At 36.9% G+C, this 25,879-nt stretch overlaps 1 protein-coding gene across 1 annotated transcript; it reads right to left on the bottom strand.

Annotated features, from left to right (window-relative positions):
* Positions 1 to 4,210: 4,210 nt before the first annotated feature.
* On the bottom strand, positions 4,211 to 24,551 carry MED30 (mediator complex subunit 30). The gene is made up of 4 exons (XM_042924125.1): positions 24,216 to 24,551; positions 16,536 to 16,694; positions 14,522 to 14,626; positions 4,211 to 4,589 (listed from the first exon to the last, which is right to left on the bottom strand). The coding sequence occupies exons 1-4, from the start codon at positions 24,390 to 24,392 to the stop codon at positions 4,494 to 4,496; spliced, it is 537 nt and encodes a 178-aa protein (XP_042780059.1). The 5' UTR covers positions 24,393 to 24,551; the 3' UTR covers positions 4,211 to 4,493.
* Between the last annotated feature and the right edge of the window lie 1,328 nt (positions 24,552 to 25,879).

The following is a 25,879-nucleotide window of genomic DNA, read 5'->3' as shown; positions in this document are numbered from 1 at the left end:
ACTTAGGGAGCTTTAAAACACATCGATGCCTGGATCTCACCCCAGAATTCTGATTTAATTGGCTTGGGGTGTGGCCTTGGCACAAGGGATTTTTACCATTTGCCCAGTTGATTCTAATGTGCAGCCAAGGTTGAGAACTGCTGATAATAGAGTATTATTTTTAAATACTCAAAAGGCTAGAAGTCTAAATACGGTGTAATATAATTTGTTTTATATTAATATAGCAATTTTTGAACAGGTTTCATATAAAATTACTCAAATGACTCACTAAACTGCATAGAAAAATATTTTTCCAGTGTCAGCGATAGATCACTGGGAAACTTGTGAAATATGCAGATTTTTATCTTCCCTTAGGCATTCTGATTCAGTACATTCGTGGTCAATCCAAAAATCTGTATTTTAAAAAGTACACCCAAGTAATTCTTGTGTACACTCAACTTGAAGAGATTCTGCCTCAAAAAGGTAACTGAGTGACTTAAAACAAGTTGTGGTCGTTCTGACAAAGAGCATGCCATTTGGTTTTCTTCGGTTTCCATGCTGTAGAAGAGTAAGACCTCAAGGTGTGGAGAAAATATAGGTTCACATTTTCTTTGTAAATATCTTAATATTCTAATTTTGGAATGTAGATTACCTATTGACACTAGTAAGAATTTTTGAGAAAAAAAAGGTGTGAATCATCAATGCATACATTTACTGACGTAAATATCTTAGTGCCTAATTTAATCCTGTGTGAAGATATAAACTGAAAAGGTATTAAATAAATTTAACTCTAATTCTTTAAGTTAAGAAAAAAAGATGTGAAAGAATTCAAGATTCCTATCATGTAAAAAAAAAAAAATATATATATATATATGTATATATATATGTATATATATATATATATATATATATATATATATATACATATATATATATATATATGCATCCCAAATAGCTTTCAGTTTATGCTTAAAAAAATAAGTCCTTGGTCCACAATGTTTTATAGGAATAGAAACAATTTTAAGGCATCCAGTTATGTTGGACAAATTTAGGAGCACTCAGGATAACAAACTCTATGAGCTGTAGGGCAAGCACACATTTTAAGGCTGAAAGACTCCTCGATCTAGCTTAAACTTCCTTGGGAATTTAAGGAAATAAAATGAATTACTCAAACTGGAACTACATCAAAATGTCAAGTTAACACATTTTGGCTTGTAATGGTGCCAAGGGATCTAATGTTTGAATGATCAGGGCCTTAGGTTTCCCATTCATTTTAAAGATAATTTTATTACCATGATGCTGGAGTTTTCATTTTATTTTATTTTTTCCTTAGCTCTTTATCTTTGCTTCTACCCAGGCTAGACTAACCAAGGTCTGACAATATCACACTGTCCTTAATTAGAGCAGCTATAAAGGAAGATGTCAACATAGAAGTCCACAAATTCAGAAAACATTTTAAGTTTTCTCATGATCGTGAATAATCCATTTGATTTTCTGTAAACTCTTCTTGGGTTTTTGAGAGTTGCTTCACTCATTATTTAAGGTAGTGGTAGAACGAAGGAAGAGCAGGCATCAGTGGACTGTGTTTGCTGTTGTTTGTTTTTCTTGCAAATTTTCCTAATTGGTGCCCCTTCACCCCCCCTCCCCCCCATATTTGTTCCCCATTCAATGACTTTTCTATGACTCTCACACTCAATTCTTGGCTACAGAGATGGGCTCATAACCTGGGTCAGTCTAATCATGGTACCCACATATGCAACAGTTGGTCCAAAGGTTGGTTATATGGCTCCAAGCTGTGCTAATCAGGGTCCACTAGAGTTCTCCACTTAGAGAAGTGGCCCAGCCTTGGGGGTCAGGGTACAAACATGTGAAGATGGAGAACCATCTTTCCATTTGGAGAAAGCCTACCTGCCGTAGAAAGAATGGAGCAGAGAGCCAGCAGAAATTACAGAGGCACCAAGAACCCTGGGACATTGAATCTGGGCTCTAATTCTTGAAGCCTGAGTTCCTGCAGATTTTTTTTTTTTTTTCCACACAGAAACTAATAAATCCCTTTTGGCCCAAGCCATCTTGAATTGGGTTTCTAACATTTGCAACTAAAATTCTAACACAGATCAACAAATGCCACCTATCCTTTTGTAGACAAGAAAACTGAGATTAATGTGCCCAAGCCATCTATCACAACTGAACTGCCCTCCTGGCTCTTTGGTCTACCTATTGGCTTACTCTCCCTCAAGAAAAAGCTAGAACTTTCAGGATTAGTGGGGTCTGTGTGTTTAATAACCCCCAACCTATTCATAATTGGTCCCAAGTAGATCTGTGCATAACTGGATAAACCGGCATCAGTTCTGAGGGCTGAAAGCACACTCCCCGAATTTGGGCCACAGTTCTGTAGCTGAGTGTAGCTACACTGACTTTTGCTCCACAGTAGAGCTACTGTCTATAGAACCAAGGCCCTAAAGACATGATTTCCACATTCGTTCCAGAGCTAAGTTTGTGGCACCTTGAATGATACAAGGAATTGAGTGTGACGGTTTAAACAGTTTAAAACAATTTTTATAGGGGTGCCTGAGTGGCTCCGTCAGTTAAACATCTGACTTGATTTTGGCTCAGGTCCTGATCTCATGGTTTCTAGGATCAAGCCCTGTGTTGGGCTCTGTGTTGACAGCACTGAGCCTACTTGGGATTCTCTCTCCCTCTCTCTGTCCCTCCCCCCAACCCCGCGTGTGCACGCGCGCGCACACACACACACACACAGTCTCTCAAAAATAAACATTAAAAAAACACTATTTTTATAACTGTTTATTAGTCAATACTCGAACACTAAATTTGCAACCATAATCAGCAATCTACCATGCAAAGGATGTATTTATTATTAGTAAACATCTGTAAAAACCTTGCATGTCCAATTGGTGATAGGCTAAATAAAATATATTACCCTTAGATACTACAGATTTCTGAGGTAGATTGAATTATCGGTCCTAGTTCTTGTCCTTGTCCTAGCTTCATATGCCTTTACTTCTGCTTGAAACTGCAGTGCTTCCCAGTGTGGGCAGTTAACTCCCCATCTAACATTGGGCTTGCTCAGGAGAACTGCTTTGATAAGTGTGAGTTAGAGGGTCTGGAGAGGCCCACACACGGTTAGGCTTGTCTTCTTGTGCGTCTGCCACTTGATATAGGTGGGAGTTTATAGAACTTAAAATGAAATGTCACCTATTTTTTGAATAGTCAGTATTTGCATGATATAAAATTTCAAAGGAACCAAGGGGTACACAGTGAAAAGTAAGCATCTTCCTCAACTGTCCAGATTCCCTCCCCAGAGGAAGCTTGTGTAACCTTCCAGAGAAACTTTATCCATATACAAGAGAAGTTGAGTAGCAGTATTACTGAGTCAGAAGCAAGTAAGATAGATAGGGGCTTCTGGATTAGTCCGAGAATCTGAATCTCTTATTTGAGAGTACACTATAATCTGAGAGATGTGCTCCTGTAGGCAGACCTATGAAGGACTTAGTGTGGACTGACCACCAATCTATAGAAGCACTTGTCACATAGAGCTATCTCATTTAAAACTCCTAAAAATTTACTGTTTCCAAAAGGCCCTCAAGGTTACTTTAGGCTATATCTGAAGAATGAGGTAGGGTGTTGCCTCTTGGGCTAAAGCAGGTAGCAAATAAGCACATAGTTGTGATTTCAATTTGTGCCAGACTCAAATTATTTGGTTCTCTCTGGTTAGACATAGATCATTCCAAGTAAGACCCAACACTTAAAGCACACATTAAAAGTAATTTTCATCAATTTACAGCAATATACAAGTTAATTATTTCCTCATTTTAACCTGTTTGGGAGGGGCATCTGGGTGGCTCAGTCAGTTGAGCATCTGACTTAGGCTCGCTCAGGTCATGATCTCACAGTTTGTGGGTTCAAGACCCATGTCAGGCTCTGTGCTGACAGCTCAGAGCCTGGAACCTGCTTCAGATTCTGTGTCTCCCTCTCTCTCTGCTCCTCCCCCATTCGTGTTCTCGCTCTCTCTCTCTCTCTCTCTCTCAAAAATAAACATTAAAACATTTAAAAAAAATTAACTTGAGACTCGAAAAAAAATTAAGCTGAAATGGTGACTTACAAGTTTAATTAGTTTGTACTACAGATAAGACAGTACTTGATATTTCCATATGCAAAAATGTTTAAACCTTTACTCCTAAAAGGGTAATAAAATGAGCAAAACCACCACTGATCAAGTTGAAAATTTATTTACAAAACTTATTTTGCTTAAAAAACTCCTGAAGATTAACCAAAACATAAACCCTATCAAAGTTTATTACAATAATTATTCACAGAATCAATAGCTTAAAAAAAAACTGCCAATGAATACTTTAATGTAAAACCGCAATGTAAAAATAGGAACTTTAATTCTAGTGAGTAGAATAAAAGCAGATAAATAATCTTCTTCAAAGGGAAAAAATACTTGAGGGAAAAAAAACAGCATAACGTGTAAAGCAGGAAATTTAAATATCAGTTTAGTTCCGCATTGCCAACATGGCATTTATATCCCAGATGAGATTTCGTAATTGATCCATAATTTGCTTCAGCTGTTGATTCTTCTGTTTGAGTTTCTGTAGAAACAAAAGAATTTATCAAAAATGTTTCATGAATTATAGACCATGAAGTGAGAAGATTAACATGTCAAAAGTTAGAACTCTAATGACCCAGACAGAAATAAGCTTAAATACTTCCTTCATGCAGAAAAGGTCTCTATCTTTTCTGGCCACATATATTCTCTGAAAGGCATAATGAATTCTAATTCAGCCCACAGAGGCCTCTGGTTCCACCCCTGTGCCTCCCTTTCTGCCTCCATTCCCAATCAAAGAAACTAAGCTAAACGTTTAATTGTTATAAAACCTAAGATACAGGTTTTCTAAGATGCAGTGTAGCCTAATGTCAAGAGTATAACCTCTAGAGCCAGAATCTCTTGGGTTCATGCTCCTCTCCTTCACTAACTAAATATATGACGTTGGCCCAATTACTTAAACTCTCTGTGCCTCAGTTTCCACATCAGAAGAACAGGGATAAATTTGAACCTACCTCCTAAGAGTTATTATGAGGATTAAAAGATTTGATTCACATAAATGTTAAAATTAGGGCTGGCATATAAGTAAGCACTCAACAAATGTTCCTCGTAGGCATTGAACATAAAAAACCGTGAATACAGGAAATAAAGTTTAATGCAAATACAATGCCTGATGCAACTGGTCTTTGAAAAATGTGGCAGAAGCCACTCCTTGCCCACAGCAGGAATTGCAATCTGCTTCTGCTTCTGAAAACTGACGACCAATTGGCACAGTCTCTGATGTAATCTTGTTCACAGCTAAGATCTGCAGGATGCCCTCCCTGAACGCACACAGCTCTGAATCTCCATATCTGGGTTTCTACCAGACCACGGTTTATAAACTTGTCTGTAAGCACTTCCTTCAAATCCCATGTGGCAAATGTCTGCTGAGGTAAAACAAAATAGAGAACTTCTGGTCAAAGTACTTACTAGTTATTATAATAATAATCATTACTATTCAGTGACCTTTTAGAACCTTACATTAGGAAATAATATCTTTAATTAGATAATTTTAAAGCTACTATATTAAAATACCTCCAGATAAAGCAGTACATTCATTATAAAGAGGTCTAAAAATCTTAATTTTGATTTCATTAAAAAGCAAACTAGGATTAAGTTATCCTATTTTATCTAGAGTCAGAGAGCAGGAAGAAGCTAAAAGGGAGGAACAGGAAACTCTTACTGGAAAACAGAAAACAATGCACATAGGTTTGAATGTTTAATATTAAATTTAATTCACATTTGAGGAAGAACACAACACAGATAAAAACAGGATATACAGTACACAGGGCATGTGTACAGTATGCAGTCTCATGAAGCTCACGTTAACACTGTTTTTGGGAAAAAGATACTGTTAGCATTTTAACTACTCAGTCTCCTTAGCTTTCAGATTGGCCCATCTTCTAGTTCTGTTGTCACAAGTATGTGGCAGTTATTGAAGCAACTGTGCATAGAATCTAATCAAATGGACCCAGATAATTGGGTGGAATGATGGGTGACCAGATGGCGGGTACCAGGCCCGTAAAGTATTTTCCATCCTAGAGATCAAGAAACAGGTACTTCTGCCGGCCATCAAGGGGATCAGCAAGCAGAGGGACACAGGAGTAAAGGTGCTCTACTGTATACTGGGAGGTGGGGGGGAAACCTCAGGCCCAGTTCTAACTTTGCCCCTAACTTGATATTTCATCTCAGAAAAATTCCTCCTCAGTTTTCTTATGAGATGGCGTCCTAGAATGGACGAGGACCCTGCCAGTTCTATCTGTACACCCATATCTGGGAGCACAGTCAGTTACATAGACACCTGTGATGAAAGCCAGTGAGTTTAGTTGAGTGAACTAATTGCTGGCTTCAAAATGGTTCAGAGTCCGCTGCCATCCCCACGGAGCCATTGCTCACTCCCCCAGCCATGAGAGGCTGCCATTCCCACAACTCCCCTCTCTAATTTTTCAGGGACAGTGCAAAAGAGCTACTGAGTAAGAATAAAAGGAACAGAAAGAAGGCAAGTTGATATTAAAAAAAAAAAAAAAAACTCATTTGAATTAGTACCTTCTGACATATCTTGAATATGATTACTTTTAAAAGTTTCAGAACTTTTCTTTGGAATGGAATTCTGAGCCTGTAACACATTCTGTTCTGTATTTACTGAGGATATGTTATGTACAAAGCTCCAGGTCAGGCATTGTAAAGGGAGAAAAATGAATAAGGAATAGTTTCTGCCTTGAAGAAATCCTGCATCAAGGAGGAAGAAAATAATGTCCAAGTGACTAGGCTGGTAGCCTGGGAAGGCAGAGGCTGTGTGACCCCAGAAGACAGAGACCCTACTTCTGACTGGTGGGGCAGCAAACAAGAGGTCCAGAAAACTGGTAGTGAGCAGAGTATTAGGAGGAGGAACTTGGGCTTGGTAGTAGGGGCCCATTAAAGTTCTGGAAGAAAAAATATGGTTAAAACTTGAATGAAAAAAGGTTAACTAGACAGATGTGGGAGATGGATTCTCCTGAATAATTTCAATGGTGACAAATCTGTGCCCATGAAAAAGAAGAAAGAGGAACGATTTAAATTTTAAAAACAACTGAAAACCATTCAAAGGCCAAGCTTGGTGAAACAAGCTCAGTGATCAAATTTTCAGTATAAATTAAGGAGTGACTGGAAGTAATAAAACTATATTCTTGAGTCGTTAAAAATACACTTTAAAATCAATATCAAAACAGGTCCAATGGCTCCCACAGTGGGTGCATCACTGGCATAAATGCGTAACTTAGCAGTAAGACTACTTTCAAAGAATATTCCTTTGGAAATACAAATTCTTTTTTTTTTTTTTTTTAAAGTTTATTCATTTTTGAGAGAAAGAGATAGAGCATGAGTAGTGGAGGCGCAGAAAGAGAGAGGGAGACACAGAATCCGAAGCAGACTCCAGGCTCCGAGCTGTCAGCACAGAGCCCGACACGGGGCTTGAACTCACAAACCACGAGATCATGACCTGAGCCAAAGTCAGACGCTTAACCGACTGAGCCACCCAGGTGCCCCTGGAAATACAAATTCTAATGTACTTGTCTAAAAAAATTTTGCCTCATTCTTCAAAAATGGACCCAGATAACTGGGTGAAATGATGGATGACTTAAGAAATAAAGAGAACTAAAAAAATGTAGGGTTTTCTCAAGGTAATATTCAACTCTAGGTAACTGTAATTAAAAAAATATATATGGTATATTTTAAGGCACTTGGAAAATTTTTCTCAAAGATGCCACAAAGTTTTAAATTAAAAATAATTAGCAAAGAAAAATATCTAGAGCCAAAACGCATCATGAAACTATCAACAGCAAAGCTGACAGTTATGCTTATGAGTGGTTAAACTGTAAATAAATTTTCATGACATGATACAGGATTTAATATATACAGTCTTGCCCGGATTGATTTTAACAGAGGTTGACAGCTGCTATTATCAAAATCCATCAGCTGTGCCTAACTTGTTACATTAACAGGTGAATGTGTAAGTAGAGCAGACACTTAAAAATATGTTTATGTTAAGTCATACCATGTAATTTAATATTCACATAAAGGTTGTGACCACTGGTCAAAAAATGCTTTAATTTCTAAATGCATGGACTCAATGATATGTCAACCCTGTAAAAACTACCCACTCTTTCATTTTTCCATCAATAAAATAGTTTAAGCAAAATAGAACTCATTCTGATGTCCTTAAAACATATAGTCTCAAACAGGTGTTCAGTCTTTACTTGGGTTATTAGGGATTATGGAGTCTAGAATGCACAAAGAGAAAATAAAAAGTATTTAAATAAGCCAAACATCTGACTATTGAAACTAGACCATCCTGTCATCTCATGATTTATATCAAACACTAATTATAAAATTTTGTGTCGCCAAATTTCATGGCCTATGGTAGGTACTGGTGGTATATACATTGTTAGAAGCCAGGCAGACCATATATTAAATAGTAAACATACCAGTAATGTGGTGTTCTGTACAATTTTAAGTACACAAAGATATAGTAGTATTTTGAAAATGACTGAATGAGAGTTCACTGAGGGGTACTAAAGCTTATTTTACATAGCTTATTTACAGTAAAAGGAAAATATACATTGTAATTAATTTTGAATAATTTTAATTGAATGCCAAGAATATTTTATTACTGATTAGGTCCATAAAGCAACTTAATCATTTAATATAAGCAAATACCAATGTATTAAAAATATGATCTGGTATATATTTATGTTTTTATTTAAGTTCCAGTTATTTTTGTAAATCTCTGTCACAACAAATGGGTACATGAAAGGGTGCTGCTTTGCTTCCATTAGAGTCTTCTGTCCTCAGAGAAGACACCTAACCACTTGCATGAAATATGCATGGTGCCAGGCAACACATCTGACTGATTCGTGGCAGAAACTCCACACTTAGAATGACGGCTGGCACAGAGCAGGGACCAAAATATAGGAGTATTTTAATATTCAATAAAAAACCCCAAAAAGCCAAAGAAAAATCTTTCTAAATCCTAGAGGAGAAAAAATAAACAAAAATTCCCTAGCAATCATTTTGAAGCTTGTTCTGTTTCTGTTTTCCAGTTAAATCTGGTATGTTGGTATTTCAAAACAAAAAGAGATACAGCCATTATTAAAAATTATTCATTTTAGTAGTCTAAGATAAATTACTTTGATGTGTGTTACTAGCTAAGATTGCTGTGAACCTTAAGCTCTACTACTATCACCTAATAATAAAAATTTTACATAACAGCAAAGAGAATAGATAAAAATAATAGACAAAAGGCATGTAAAATTTTAAGTTTATGAATATAGTTTATAAGTAGTTGAAAAAACAAATCAAAGAATTTAAACTATTTTTTAGTAGCATCTATATGATCACAAAATTAGATCAGGGCAACATTTTACCATCTGTAGGTAGCTATTAAAAAAAATTCTTTGGGGCACCCAGATGGCTTAGTCACTTAAGCATCCCACTTCAGTTCAGGCTGTGATCTTGCAGTTTGTGAGTTTGAGTCCCACATCAGGCTCTCTGCTGTCGGTGTAGAGCCTACTTCAGATCCTCTGTCCTCCACCCCTCACCTCACCCCTCCCCTGCTCGCTCTATTCATTCTCTCAAAAATAAACATTTGAAAAAAAATTCTTAAAAAAAAATGATATTCTTCACAGAAACACTCAGGTGTGTGTGCCATCAAGGCAGAAAAATATATCCATTCATCACAAGCTTAGTGTTATAAAGATTTTCAATTACGGGAGCCTGGGTGGCTCAGTCAGTTAAACGTCTGACTCTTGATTTTGGCTCAGGTCATGATCTTACAGTTTGTGAGTTCGAGCCCCATGCCAGGCTTTGTGCTGATAGCGCGGAGCCTGCTTGGGATTCTCTCTCTCCTTTTTGCTCCGCCCCTCCCCTGCTCGCTCTCTCTCTCAAAAATAAATAAACATTAAAAATTTTTTCAATTATACATTTTAATCTTGTATTCTAGAAGCGAAGTATAAAGTTGAATGAAATTGGAAGAAAAGAATAAAATAACGTTAGCACTAATTATACGTAACTTTATTAATAGTCAAAATATGTGTTACATTCAATTCACACATAATGTTTTATTTCAGGAATGAATTAAAACTTTTTTAGGTTAAAAAAATCCACTTTGCTTAGTTTTGGCTATTTTCTCTTCTGCCTTATTTTTTGGATTTCAGTTTGAGTTAACCAAATCTTAGTCGTCCCTCCTCCTTTTTTGTTTACACTTCTGTTTACTGCCTTATTCTCCATTCCTGTTTCAAAATATAGTAACAGTTTCTAGGAAGTAAGAGAGAGTATGAGACCATCAAATGAGATTTCCCCTGCCACTCAAGATACTTTCCCCCTAAATTCTCCTTTAAAAAATAGCTCCTATAGAAATCTAGGGCTAAGCTTTAAATCTGTTCAATTAAAACATCTAAACAGATTCTTTCTTCTTTGTAATAATAACCTTCAATATGTTAACTAAAACAAGTTTTACCCCAAAGTTAGAAGCACTTAAAACAGCAAAATCAGCATTCAAATAATTTAATCAAAGAAAGAGTTCTTAAATGCTTTAAGTATAGATAGGAACACAAAACTTGAAATATGGGCTTTTATTCCATAAATAGACAAACCTTCAGAAATACTGTGTATCTGTTTTGTGTATTGAAATAAACCTGCTGCAGATAAACACTGTGGACTAAATACCTGTGCTTATCTCTTTTTCTCAAAGCCCTAATAAAATGGCAGGAGATAAATGAAAAAAGCTATAAACCCATGTGGAGAAAAATGATCGGAAAGGAAGCAGCAGCAGATACAAGGTGGTAAAATTTAAGAGGACAAGTAGAAGGGGAGTGGTAAATGACTTAGGAGGAAACTACAGTACAGGTGGATGCAGGGACGATGCCACTGAGAGCAGGGAGACTGCTCCTCCATGGAGACTGGAGATGGGTGCCATGGAAACTGCACCAGGTGAGGCCTGGGGATGAAAACTGGAGGAACAGCTCAAAGAGCTCCAGGGACTACCAAGAGCCGCACGTGCTCACTCCCACTCCTTACAAACAGGTGACTGAGTACCCTCTCCCTGTGCCCTGTCCCACCTCTAAGGATCAGGAGGTTTGTTTTTTATGAAACTGAACCACAACAGCTGTGGATTTAGTCCTACCAGCACAGCAGAATGCAAGAGGACAAGAGCATATCTATGTAGGACACTGGAAGATTCTTCTCTGAAGAAACTGAACAGACTTAAAAAAAAAAGCCTCAGAAAATGATTGTTGGGGATCCCCCAAAGAGAACACCTATCTTGACATGAAGTCCACTCACAAAGCCTATTATTAGCTTTCTAGAGCCTCATTCTTAAAATATAAATGGCTCATGAGTAAACATCAGATGTTCACCAGATCTTTTAGAGCCTCAATTTAGAAAGACAACAAAATGAAATAGATAGCAGTTGCAAACTCTTGACACATGACCTGGTTTTGTACGGCCTGTGAGCTAAGGATGGTTTTTATATCACAGCAAAGATCATGAATGTCTCACAAAGCCTAAAATATTTATTATCTGGTCCTTTAAAGTTTGCCAAACCCTATTTGAGAAGATTATGGAAGAATACCTTCAAATTTCTGAGGGAAATTAATTTACAACATAGAATTTTTATAGCCAGCCGAACTATCAAGTGGACAGCTATGGGAAGACTAAAACTTAAGTCCCTGCATTCGTTCTGAAGAAGCCACTGATATTTGAACCTAACCAACAAGGCAGTAAACCAAGAGAAAGGAAGACAGGAGACTGAGAGAACAGTGAAGCCAACAGAAGGGGTGAAGGAAGCCCCAGGACAATGCTAAACAGCAGGCCTAGACAGCATTCAATCCAGACCTTGCAAGATGATGGGAGGATTTGGGTAGGGGTGGGGGGAAAGAACCAATAAATTTCCTGATAATTTTGACTCTGTGGAAAGTTGGAAAACAGTAGTGAGATGCTGCTACAGATGCATAAAGAACTAACCAAAAATTTTAAAAAATTACTTATTAACCTGGAGGCTAATTATTAACTCCAGATGGACAAAAAAATTGTTCAAGAAAAGGACACTAGTTTAATATGTGGCTAAGGAATAAACAATATTTATGTGCCTTAATAATACACAGAATATTTTCTGAGCCTCAATTATAACTGTATTGGAAACACTGGGGTAAGGAAAGTATGTAGGTGGGTCCATGAGAGGGAGAGACTGGAAGAAAGCTAAATCCTTAACTGGGGAAAGAAATTTTTTTATATATCTTATCCTTTGTATCATATCCTTCTCTTAAAATTCACAAAATTCTAAATCAATAGCTAATAAGATTTTTTGGATTATATACTGTCAAAGTATTACTGTATTCCGATTATATAAAAGACCTTTTTAAAAAAATCAAGTGTTACTTCTAAGCCATCAAATTAGAAAAAAAAAAGAAGAGGAACTCAGAGAAATGAAAAGTGAAATGAAACCTATATTAAGAAAGATTATATTTTAATTTACACAGCCTTCTTTTTTTCTCTAAAATACATAAAATCTTCTATGGTAGAGAACAAACTCTATGTCACACGTAGTAGTCTGAAATCAAAGTTACCACTATAATGCTATTTTGTTTATGTGCATAATCCATTGTATTTTATTAAAAAAGGCTTATTCCAGGAAAAAGTAACAGAGCACATCTATTGTGAATTAATGCATAGATTATCAACAGAAACATGTAACACTTCTTTTTTTTTATTTAAAAAAAATTTTTTTTAAGTGTTTATTTATTTTTGAGACAATGCAAGACACTGAGTGCAAGCAGGGGAGGGGCAGGCAGAGGGAGATACAGAATCTGAAGCAGGCTCCAGGCTCTGAGCTGTCAGCCCAGAGCCCGACGTGGGGCTCGAACTCATGAACCGTGAGATCATGACCTGAGCCAAAGTCGGATGCTTAACTGACTGAGCCACTCAGGTGCCCCAAAACATATTTCTTAATAAATGAATGCCTCATATCTCTACCAAACGCCATTTGTTCTTCAAAATATAAATTAAAAGTTCCTAATCACCTCCTCACCCCCTACAGATTTCCTACTGTATGTTCTTTATGCTCATTCATTACTATCAAATTTTCTTGAAATCTTCTTAATCTGTATTTCTCCTTTTATGAAAAAAATGAAAACTTTGTAAAATCCAGCTTTTTCCTTTCTCCTGGTTTTGATATACATTTTTCTCTTAATTTTCCAATATTTTGTTTTTCAGGTCTTATTTTCAACTCTGAAATTAATTTTGACATATGGCATAATGTAAAAGCTAGCTAACTTCCCCTAAAGCTTCTATTTTTAAAGAAAAATTTTCCAAACAATCCCTCTTCGGTCATAATAAATTCTCATATGTAATAGGAAGACTATTTTTTCTGGCTATTTTACTAATCTGTCTCATACCAGTATTTCACAATTTTTTTTTTATAATATTCTCCATACTGTGTTTTAATTTTTGAAGCAAAGAGATCTGTTTCATTACTCTTTGAGAATTTTCCTTGATGTTTTAGTTTGTTTGCAAGAAGAAATTCCAATTTGGATTTGTTTTTTCATTGGTATTGCACTAAAATCTTATTATTTTGTGTACTTTTAAGAGAATTCACACTCAATACTGGCATTTTTAGAATATTTATTGTCCACACAAGAACTTTATGTGTTCTTTTAATTATTCAAAACTTCATTATGTATTTTGTATTATAATTTATTTATTCTGAGAGAGAGAGAGAGAGAGAGAGAGAGAGCGCGCGCACAAGTGGAGGAAGGGAGGAGAGAGAGAACCCCAAGCAGACTCTGTTCTGTCTGCACACAGCCTGATGCAGGGTTCCATCTCCCAAGCCAAGAGATCATGACCTGAGCTGAGATCAAGAGTCCACTTACCCAACAGCCACCCAGGCACCCGTTTTTTATGTATCTTAACAAGTTTAGTCACATAAATCATTGAGGTAATTCCTAACTAAATATTTGTTGTTGCAAATGTGAATAGGATCTTACAATCCAATTACTTTATAGCAAGTGAGCAATCAAATAACTATGTCCTGGGTTAGGAGATTATAGGGAACGTGTTGCAAAAATTTTCTATTTGTGAATTTTTATCATTTGCTGCTCCAAATATGCCATAAGCTAGAAAGCAAGAATTCTGCCTAGAAAAGAAAAGAGTAAATGAGTTGTGACTGAATGCCCATGAAGTTTTTCTAAGAGCTTTATGGCATGAATTCTGCAATCTCTCTTTTGACTATTCAGGTGGCTTTTCTGCTTACCCTTTTAGTTCTTGGTTATACTCTTAACTAGGTTACATTTGCCACAGAAATGACTTCATGTAATTCTAGAATGCAAATTATGTCTTTGAGTTACATAGACACCCTTGTAATTTTTATCCATGATTGCAAAATATAAAATACATAGACTGATAACTCACCTTATTCACTTCAGCAATTTCTCGCCTCTCTTCACTAGCAAAACGAGGTGGGCCAGTGCGGTCCTCATTCTTTGAGCCATCTTCTTCCACATATGGAATCAGTTGCTGAGAATGAGAGACAAGAGTTAAAAGTTAAAAACATGATATGAATTTTCCAATTACATGGGTTTACAAAATGTCTCTAATTAAGGTTAGTTTGTATGCTTTTCTTTTAATGGTATATAAATAAATTTCAATTCAGGTGATAGCCTAAAATAACAGCATTAGAAGTTTATCATTTCAGTGCCTTCTACACATTAGCTTTTCAGGTTTCTTTTGCAAAACAGCCCTTATAACATTACATTAACTGTTGCTTACAATTAAATAATACACTATCCATCCAATCAGCAAATACTGAGTTCCCAGACACTGGGTGAGATACTACAAAAATAATGACAAGTAAGGTGTGATCCCTGCCCCTAACAAATGTATAGTCCATTGAGATAGAACAGAGTTTCTTTCATCTATACTAGAAAGAAAGGAACTTCATGGATGTGCATTATATAAATGTCATTTACTTTGCTATCTAGAACTTCAGCGTCTATGTAGATTTCTAGATGTCTTAACTGGTTGGGAGAAAGATATTTTGTAGGACAAAAAATTATACAGCAATGGAACATCAGAATTAACAATGAAACATGTATGGTTTATGATAAGGTTTATTTGATGAAGGCCCTCATAAATGTGACAGAGACTTCAGGAATCATTTAGTCTTTTCCATCTTACATTAACAATGTAGGAACAGCCAGAGGTGAACACATGGTACAACCAGGAGTCATCTGGCCAAACTTCAAATTCTTGGGACAGATATAAACTTATCCACATCCACAACCACTCTGTCTTCCTTTCCTCTCCCAATGCAGAATTGTCCTCCCTCCTGAAGATGATTAATTTCTATTCCTGTGCTCTCATTTCTTCACCCTCCCCCGAGTCTCTCTCCCTACTGCTTTCTTGCTTTGTAATCTAAACATGTCTGGTCTCTCTCATTTAAAGGCTCTTTTCCTTTCCTTTCCCCCAAACCCTTGACGCCAACCATCCTTCCATCTACTGTTTTTCTCTCTTTTTATCTAAGCGTTTTGAAGATGAATGTCTACTTGTTGGCTCCAGTTCCTTATTTCCCGTTTAATCTTCAACCCATTGCGATCTGATTTCTAATTGCTAACATCTCACCAAAGCTCTGCTCATATAAACCAATGATTTCCCTCTAGCAAAATCTACTGGAGAATTTTCATTCTCTGTTTCCCTTTGCTGCAGCATCTGACAATGTCGACCACATTTCTGATCTTTCTTCTGTATTTCTGACCACTTCTTTTCAGGCTGTTTTGCAGTTTATGCTTTTCTCTGTTCATCCTTTACATGCTGATCACTCAAAAAGGAAGCACTCAACACAAAAAATTGTTTTCTATATGTAGTGAGAACATCCAGACCTTCCCAGCTACTTGTGTTGGCAGAGACAGAACTTGTCAACAGGAAAGGGCCACCTATAAAAATATCATATACCTAGTGAACTGAATATATCTATGACCCAAGATGAAGTTTAAGAAATATATTTTACAACTAAAGTGATTCCACTCAGCTAATCTAAATTAATAACGATGAAAACATAATCTTTCATCTGTAAAGGGCTTACATGAAAACTATTTTAAAAGGATTTTACAACACTATCTAAAATTCCTGCTAAAAAAATCATGTACTGATTTAATACAGACACCAGCAGTATTAATAAAAATTGCCATAGACCACTCTCTTCTCTAACAACAAAAGTTCACTATAAGCCTAGATGTTAAAATCTGTAAGGTATTAACATGAAAAGATAGTACTAATTCTATGCATACGTATCCTATTTTCATCTTCTCTAGTCAGAAGTAAAACCAATATAATTAAAACTCTGGAAATACCGTGCAAATAGAGAGACAGGAAAACATTACAAATGTCCTGCATCTTATATCATCCTCCCTCTACCACTAACACTTGCCTCCACTGGAATGGGATCCATCCCTCCACAATTTTCATTGCATTTGTCATAGACCAATCTCAGCTTCCTGAAGAGAATAGAAAGTTGGCGAAGGTGATCCTGTAGCTTTGCCAGCCGGTCTTGATATGTTCCAGTATGGTATGTGACACCATTTGGCAGCTTATCGAACAAAACAAAAACAAGAAAAATATGAAGTAATGACCATCGAGATTTTCTAGAAGTAAAGCTGGCAGAACAGAAATATTTTCTTAAACACTGCATAAAAGCAAACTGTTCCTCACAATCAAGTGCAAAATTTTAAGATCTGAAGAGTAATATTTGCTCATTTGTTAGCTCCTTGGCATACTGCTTCAGTGCTGTAAAACAGCTCTGGAAAAAACTGCATGATAAGCGTCTCTGTCCAGCTGAAAAACTTTCCCCTCTAATATTTGAAGTATGTTAAAACTTTAAAAATAATGCCATGATTTTAATATTTCTTACTATTTAAAAAAGGCAGCAAGCTGCTGAACTTACCTTGGAAGTTAAAAACAAAATGCAATTTAAACTGGGAAGTTAAAAACGAAAAAGCAAAAGAAAAGTACAAAATACAAAGTGAAGATCATGACTTTTCAGCAGAAGAAAGGAACAGTATACTGCTGCTATTGCAAAATGATCTCAAAATAACTAAAAGATCATTAAGATGCTCAAGGCATGCACTAAAGCATAAAGCTGTCACCAAAAGTTTTACTTTAAAAAGAAATCAACAGGAGAGAGAGATGCAAATCAATCTATACTTGAGGATCATTAATAAATTATTGCAAGTAACTGCTATGATCACAGCTCTGTCTTGGATGCTTATATATTTTTAATTCAGGACTTTTATCAAAAGAAGCCAAAAAAGTATGTATTGAAATGGTAAAATCACAGACATATGGAAATTGACTATTATTTAGAACTTATAAATAAATGCACCTTTTGTGCATTGCTGAACCTCATGAACAAGCTCTTCCTTTCTTTGTACATCAAAATACTCTGTACAGTATTTTATTTCCACAATTTGATGTGTGAAATCATCCTAACATTTGAATTAACAATACTTGTACCATGTTTTCTAGTATATGAGGTGCTTTGATTGTAAGCATTCACTCATACACTTATCTTGGGGATTGAAATGACTTAAAACCAAGACACTAACTACTACCCGATAGATAAGATTAGCTAGTCTTTCTAAACCTCAGTTTACTCTTTTTTTCTAAACAGATGAGGTAGGAATACAAAAAAAAAAAAAAATGCATAGGACAGTACTTGGAGAAAAAAAGAAAACAGGATACTATCATTGCAAGTAGATAAAACCATAAACATGAAAAAAGGACTGGAAAGGCCTACAAGTAGTTGATAACAACATGTAATAGGAAGTCATCTTGAATAATTACTTCTTTTCTATCATTTCTCAATTTCCTGCAATATTATGATTTATAAGTTAAGGAGATGGATCTTCTGAAATTATCTGAAATGAGTTATTAGGATTTTCAGCAATTTGTTTTTAATGTTTATTTTGAGAGTGTGTGAGTGAGCGCAAGGTAGAAGCAGAGAAAGAGGGAGAGAGAATCCCATGGGGCGCTCAATCGCTTAGCCCTGGTATCATGATCTGAGTCAAAATCAAGAGTTGGACGCTCAACCGACTGAGCTACCCAGACGTCCCAATTTTCAAAAATTCTCAAGCATTTCAACACTCTGAGGACGATACCTCCAAGAAACGTGATAAAATATCAAAGGCTGAATCAGTCGAAACTTTTAAAGAAAAAAGGCATTACAAGTTCACCCTCAAAAAGGGCTTGAACTAAATACAATGTAGAGTTTGTCCAGAACCTTCAGTTAACAAACTTTCGTCATACTAACAAACCAGAGAACAGTCTCAGAGGCTCCCTGCTTTCCTGTTTGGGTGACAATAGGCGGTATAATGATTACATCTTGCATACAAAGCACTGTATCTTTACCTGTACCTTTATGTAGTAGGTTTAGTACTTGGCCCATATTTTCTACTTTGTGAAGACTGTAAATTATTCACATTTATATCCCTGTGTTTAGTATAGTGCATACCCACAAAAGGTTTTAAAGTACAGTCTGAATTATTTTACTTCAATGAATTATTTTATCCATATATCTGTACTTAAAATTCACTAAGAAGTGTGTGTTATGTAAAAGAAGTAAATCCTTTCATAAAGAAAAACAAAATCCTTTTGAAATGCAAAGAGTCCCCCTCTTCAAGTATACCCACTTAACCAAGTCTGGGTATTAGTTTTCATAGAGAGCATTAGATTCTCAAAGAAGGGAAGATTTAATTTCTCCAAAAAATTCTTTCACACTTTTCATGTGTCAGACAGTATTCTAAAAGCTAAGGTACAGTAGTGAACATAGGAGGCAAGGTTTCCTCTACCACAGAATATAAGCTGTAATAGTGCCTAAGATCTTTTGGTATATATCCGTAAGGTACACGTTTAGCTGAAAAGCTCATCAATAACCATCTCACTCTTGAATACTGAGGAAGATCTGTAAATATATGATCACGTCCCTGGACACTAAAAAGGCGTTCAATTAAATTCAACATTCATTCTTAAATATAAAACAGTAAAAATTTCCCAGCACTATAAAATACATGTATCTTGGTTAAAAACTCAGCAGCATGATTAATGTAGAAACATTAAAAGCATCCTCACTGAAGTCAGGAACAGAACAGGATGTTTATTAAGACCACTAATACAAATAGTGAACACTATTCTGGAGGCCCTGGCCAAAGCAATTAGAAAAATAGAAAAAGTTGAAACATTAAAAAGGAAGTGGTCTAATCATCACTATATATGGATAAGATATAAATGATAAAGTGCTACTCTCAACAAAGGTAGTCAAGAAAGAGATGGGCACAAAACTAATATAGAGAAAATAGCTTTGCTTTCATTTATGAAAACAAATGAAAATGAGAAAGGAAAAAGACCCCACTTAACAATAGCAACAATAAAGATAAAATATCCAGGAACAGACTTTAAAATTTTCAAGATAAAGAAGAAAACTTAAATAGTTCACAGGACAAAATAAAAGGTATTTGTGCTCTTGGTTAGTAAGATTCAACATCACATTGATGTAAGGTCTCTCTAGGTTAAATCAACCTAATAAAATGCTAGCAGGTTTTTCTCAGAACTAATCAAGCTATTCTAAAGTACATGTGGAAAAACAAACAAGGATAGCCATGGTAATTTTGGAAATAAGATAAACAGATTATAGAGTCACAATAAATGTAAGAAAATTTGGGATTACTACATAAATGACAGGCAACCAAATGTAATAGAGCATCCAGAAATAGATTCTTTTGTATGAAGTAGCATCTGAGATCGATGGAAGAGGAAAATGAATTATTCAACCTTTTGGAAAACAAAGGGCTGGGGCCATACCTCACACTTTATAGAAGGATAAATTCCATATGGTTTAAAGTTTTAGATATAAAAATGGAAACAAAACCCAGAAGTCTTCCTGAATTTGCAGTGGGAAAGTCCTTCCTAACTAGACCTAGAACCCAAAAGCCCTAAGAGACTGATAAATTCAACTACCTTAAAAAAATACATATGCAAAACTTCCATAATCAGAGCCAAAGGGCAAACAACAGACTAGGGGAAAAATACTTGCAAGTTCTATCACATAGACCAAGTTCTTCTAATACGTAAATAGCCAAATCTTATAAATTGAGGGAGAGGGTAAAAAAGACCAAAAAAACAAAAAAAAACAAAAAAAAAACCCCACAAACTAAAAAACAAAAACACACACACACACAAAAAACACAAAAAAGGGGGGGCAAATAATATGAACAAGCAGCTAGCAGAAAAGGAAATATGATTCATAAATGTATGAAGAGATGCTCAAACTCATTCCTCATTAAAACTAGAAGAAATATAGATTTTCATCTATCAGATGATCAAAGGTCCAAAAATATAACTCGCTATTAGTCAGAGCCCGGTTGTTGGTCTCGGTTAGCACATGGTAGCATAAGCTGGTACAATCCCCATGGAGGGCAATTCATCAAAATTTATCTAATTACAGAAGCACAGAGCCACTTCCAAGAATTCATCCTACAGGTATACTTGCACATTTATGCAGGAGGTTATTCACTGCAGCATAACAGTGAGAGATTAAAAGCAACCCAAATGCCTAGAGAATGGGATGAATAAATTACAGTCTTTCCATGAATTGTATTACTGTAAATACACCCTAAAAGGAAAAGGAGATATATTCTGTGCAGATATCAACAAATCCAAAATATACTAAATGAAAACAAGGTGCAAAGTGTTGTGTATAATATACTGTTATTTGTGCAAAAACAGGAAAAACTGAAAGAATAAATACATTGCTAAAATATGCAAAGAATATCTAGAGGGATACATAAGAATAATCATAAAAAGCATTAACATTTATTGCCTATGGAAAGGGGTTAGAGAGCCAGCAGACAGGGATGGGAGGGATACTGTCCATTTTAATGTCTTTTTTAATTTGTGAATTATGAATATATTACATATTAAATATTTTTTTCATATTTAAAGGATAACAAAACCAAAGCAATATTTTCTTATGCAGGGAAGCTTAACCTGGGACCTAGCAATCCTTGAAGAAAATTCCCCCTCAAATTTTATTCAGAATATATAGATGTGCATTTTTCTGAGAAGAGAACCCATATTTTCCCATCAAATTCTTAAGGGGCTAGTGGAGACCTAATAACCACCTCTCTAAAAACACTTAGAAATAGGGTGTGTGGGTGGCTCAGTTGGATAGGCGTCCAACTTTGGCTCAGGTCATGATCTCACGGTTTGTGGGTTTGAGCCCCACGTCGGGCTCTGTGCTGACAGCTCAGAGCCTGGAGCTTGCTTCAGACTGTGTCTCCCTCTCTCTGCCCCTCTCCTGCTCGCACTCTGTCTCTCTTTCTCAAAAATAAACACTAAAAAAATTAAAAAACTCAGGAGTTTGTATTTATGGTGCTTCATCCTTCTGGATTAGTAATATGGAAGCTAACTTAAAAATTTTTAAGACTAAAAACTGTATTAATAATTAGGTTACATGTAGTCCTGTTTGTTCCACTTCTTCTTCCAGCTTTTTGGAAATGAAGGATCACATTCTTGCTTCTTCTTCTGCCAATTATGACAGGTCTCAAAGTCTTACATGAGTTAAACCCCAGAATTCACAACATAAGAGGCACAAAGAAATAACAACCATAGTCCCTTACAAATTGGTTTTGAATATATGTCTACATGTAATCTAGTTATTGATAATACTTTAAAAATATTTTTTTTAAGTTTGTTTATTTTGAGAGAGAGAGAGAGGCAGCGGGGAGGGACAGAGAGAGAGGGAAAGAGAGATCATCCAAAGCAGGCTCCACACTGTCAGTGTAGAGCCGATGTGGGGCTTGAATTCACTAACTGTGAGACCATGACCTTTTGAAAGAGTTTGGTTCTTTTAGTGTAGGTCATGGGTGTGTATTATACCTCTGTTAATAATACAAAGTGTTTGACAGCAAGTTAGTGTTATAAAGCAATTAGTAGGAAAAACTACCAGTTATGTGTGATGTTTGGTAAGTTCTTCTCTATTTAAGCCTCAGTTTCCTTAACTGTAACATAAGGATAAAAATACTTCTTAGAACCTTACAACAGTTTGTGTGAGCAAGGAAAATGCTTGATAAATGTTAGCTAGAAGATCTACTAGTCCTAATTCAGTACTTTGCATATAGTAGGTTAAAAATAAATATGTACGGGGCAGCTGGGTGGTTCAGTGGGTTGAGCGTCCGACTTCAGCTCAGGTCATGATCTCACGGTTCATGAGGCATCAGGCTCTGTGCTCACAGCTCAGAGCCTGGAGCCTACTTCGGATTCTGTGTCTCCCTCTCACTCTGCCTCTCTCCCACTCGTGTTCTGTCTTTCTCTGCCTCTCAAAAATAAAGAAACATAATAAAAATTTTTTTTAAATAAACATTTACTAAATTCTGAGAAATCATTTAACACTGTAATCATTTTAGATATTAATCTATTAATTTTTAAATAATTACCAGATTTCATATCTTCTCTTGGATTCCCTTTGTATTGTTTTTCACACCGGCCTATTGACATGGTTAAAACATTTTCTATGCACCTGGATTACTTGTACAGTATAGAACATTACTGAATTACAGTACATTATTGAAATCAGTTGTAAGAGTCTTAGACCTGGTTTCAAATTTACCCTATCACTGACTTGCTTTGCACAAGTCACTTCACCTCTCTACCAGAAGCCTCAAAAACAAGAATGACATCCACATGACATACCAGTAAGATAAGCAAGCGTTAAAATTAAGTAGTATGTGTTAGAACAACTGGATATCCAAATGCAAAAAAAATGCATTTGGATCCTTATTTATCATGATATCCAGGAAAATAATGTGCATTACAGACCTCCATGTAAAACCTAAAACTACAAAACTTCCAGAAGAAAACACAGGGGAAAATCTTTTTCACCTTGGATTAGGCAAAGATTGTTTTCGGTGTGACGTCAAAAGTAAAATCTGTAAAGGAACAAATTGATAAATTCGATTCTATCAAAATTTAAAATGTCTCTTCAAAAGGCAATGTGAGGAGAACGAAAAGCCACAGACTGGGAGAAGGCATCTGCAAAGCAAAAAGACATACAATAACAAGTGTTGTCAAGAATGAAGAGTAACTGGAACCCTCAAACACTGATGGGATTGTAGAAAAGTTTGAAAAGTTTCTCAAAATGTTAATAGATATTTGCCCTATTATCCAACAGTTCCACTCTAGGCATCTAACCACTTAAGAGAAATGAAACACGTGTTCACACAAACATTTGTTAGGTGAACATTCACAGTATTCTTCACAGCCAAAATGACCGTCAGCAGATGAACAGATACACAAACTGTCATATATTCATACAATGGGACACTACTCAGCAATCAAAAGGAATGTACTATTGATATATCCTGAGGCATAGAAGCCAGACCAAAAACAAAACAAAAAACGACATAGTGTATGATTCTATTTATATGAAACTCTAGAAAATACAAAGGAATATATGGTGCCAGAAAGCAAATCCAAAGTTGCCTGCGGATGTAAGGCCAGAGTAAAGACTTAAACGAGGCATGAGGAAAACTTTTTGGGGTGGTGGATAATGGTTTCCTAAGTATATACACATGCCAAAACTTTAAATAAATGCATTTTATTGTATGTCAGTTATACCAAAATAAAAATGTTTAACAAAACTGGGTAGCAGAATCTGAATTCTTCAGCTTCTTAGGCCCTCTGTATTTTGTCTGAAAATGAGATGAAAGTTAAGCCAGTCTAGTGAGGTTAACAGAGTGAGAGACCCACCGTTACCCTTAAAGGTACAAGAGTTTGCCTAATAAGTAGAGAATCCGGTGGAATCTAGAAAATGAGGCTTCAATCTTCCAGAAGTCCTATCTGGAAAACATCACCATTACATCGCAGAATCCTGGGGACAGGCACATCTTTGGGAAATGCTTCTGAATACAAATGGGGCGACCCTATACTTGAGGTTTGCCCAGGGCAGCCCAGTTAACGCCCAGCGGCCTCACGTAACGACTAAGCCAGCGCCCCTCTCCTCCAAGAAGCATCCGCTCTCTCCACGCGCGGCCCGGAGCGCGCCCACCCTCCTTCCCACCTGCATGTTCCTTAGGAGCTGGAAGATCTCCATGGTGCGGTACACGATGTCCTGCACGGTCTCCTGCCCGATCCGGCAAAGCGATGCCGTGTTGACCTCCCGGGCGGCCTGCTGAGCCTGGGGCCCGCCGAAGGGCCCTGGCGCCATCCCCGACGCCGCCAACGGAGGGGTGGACATGGCGAGGCTGCGGCCTCAGGCCGATAGGGCCTGAGAGCAGGCGTCAGGGGTTCCCGTCTGCCTGGGGCTGAGCTGTTGCCGGCCTCTGCGGAAAGAGGCGCTGGTAAGACTACGGCGGCCCGATTTCAAAACAGCGGCTGGGACTTCCGCCCACCGCGACGTAACGCGTCATCTCAACGTCACGGGAACCGCCCGCTTGGTGGCCTCCTGGGAACTTACCTCGGCCTAAAGCCGGCCGGGATTGGACCGGAAGCCCGGGTGGGGCGGGACGGAGGAGTTGAGCAGCCAATCACCGGCTGTACTCCAGCCAGAGGGCGGTGCTCGTGCTGTGAGGTGGCTGAGCTTTCCCGGAGTTCTTTCCTGGAGTCTGAGCCTGTCATTAGAATTCCTGAAAAGAACTCTTATTTTGTATTAGTTTGCTTGCTGAGATTTCTCGTAACAAGTCTGTGAGGTTTGTGGTATTATCCTTTTACAGCCAGGAAGCAGACTCAGAGGGGCTAGTATATTTTGTGGAGTCGCATACCCCTTAACTGGTAACCTGCGATTTGAATTTAGAAAATGAAATTCCTGATCTTGTATGCTTCACTGTGACCGGATACGGACTCCGCATTTGCTATTGGCCCCTGCTCAGATGTTGGTTTATTCGAATAGCTTTCCCGATCACTCTAGAAAATTAACACTACACACACTCCCACACACTTAGCTACTTACTTTTCTGACTTTGGCACTGATTACAGTCCACGCTCTATATAATTTTCAGTTTACTTTTTGATTTCCCCTCACCTTATACATACGCTAGAATGTCAACTCTTAAACACAGAGACTGTGCCTATTTTATTCATTTACTGTATTCTCAGCACTTAGCAATTTGCATATAGAAAGCACTCAATAACTACATGTTGAGCGACATTATAAATGTAGGAAAAATTAAAATAAAGCCATTCTCCCATCTACCTCTTACTGCCCATTTGCAAAGGGGAGGGGGTGAGTCAAGAATGTGAAAAATGGTGATTGGCACAGAAGTTGTGCATTTTAAAAAGTATCTGAACGTTGTATTGTAAGTACTTAATAAAGGAAATAGTTACTAAAAATTACACAGGAATTATTGTAGAGATTTTAAAGATAGTGATTTACAGGTCCTTAGCGAGCAATTATGATTTCACAAATCTTTACCTCCTATATGCTGGGTACTAGGAATGGAGATAGGAGTAGTGAACAGTGAGGCAAAGCCCTGTCCTCCTGAGACAAACAGAACACTAATTATTGTGATGAGTATTTTGAAGCAAAAGTTAAAGATTCTAATACCAAGGTGCTAGCAATTTAGGAGATCAGGAACAATCTGAAGGGAATAAGTTGGGCCCTGATGGTGAATGGAAGAGGATGCTGAACATTGGAGCCTTTTCTATGAGAGGGTCACGGGACAAGGAAGGCCAGTGGCAAGTGAAGAGGCCTCCAAATGCTTTCTAGGATCTGAAATTTAGTATGAG

This window comes from Panthera leo, chromosome F2 (assembly GCF_018350215.1).
Source record: "Panthera leo isolate Ple1 chromosome F2, P.leo_Ple1_pat1.1, whole genome shotgun sequence".
Taxonomy (NCBI): Eukaryota; Metazoa; Chordata; class Mammalia; order Carnivora; family Felidae; genus Panthera; species Panthera leo.
This window is presented reverse-complemented; position numbering and strand designations above follow the sequence as displayed.

Bases quoted from the DNA above. Each gene is read 5' to 3' on its own strand.
- MED30 (XM_042924125.1), bottom strand. From the start codon at position 24,392: ATGTCCACCCCTCCGTTGGCGGCGTCGGGGATGGCGCCAGGGCCCTTC. The intron at 14,627-16,535 runs GCAAGTGTTAGT...TCTCATTCTCAG, and splicing joins TGGATCCCATTCCAGTGGAG to CAACTGATTCCATATGTGGA. The intron at 4,590-14,521 runs GTGAGTTATCAG...TTGTTTCTACAG, and splicing joins AAATTGCTGAAGTGAATAAG to AAACTCAAACAGAAGAATCA.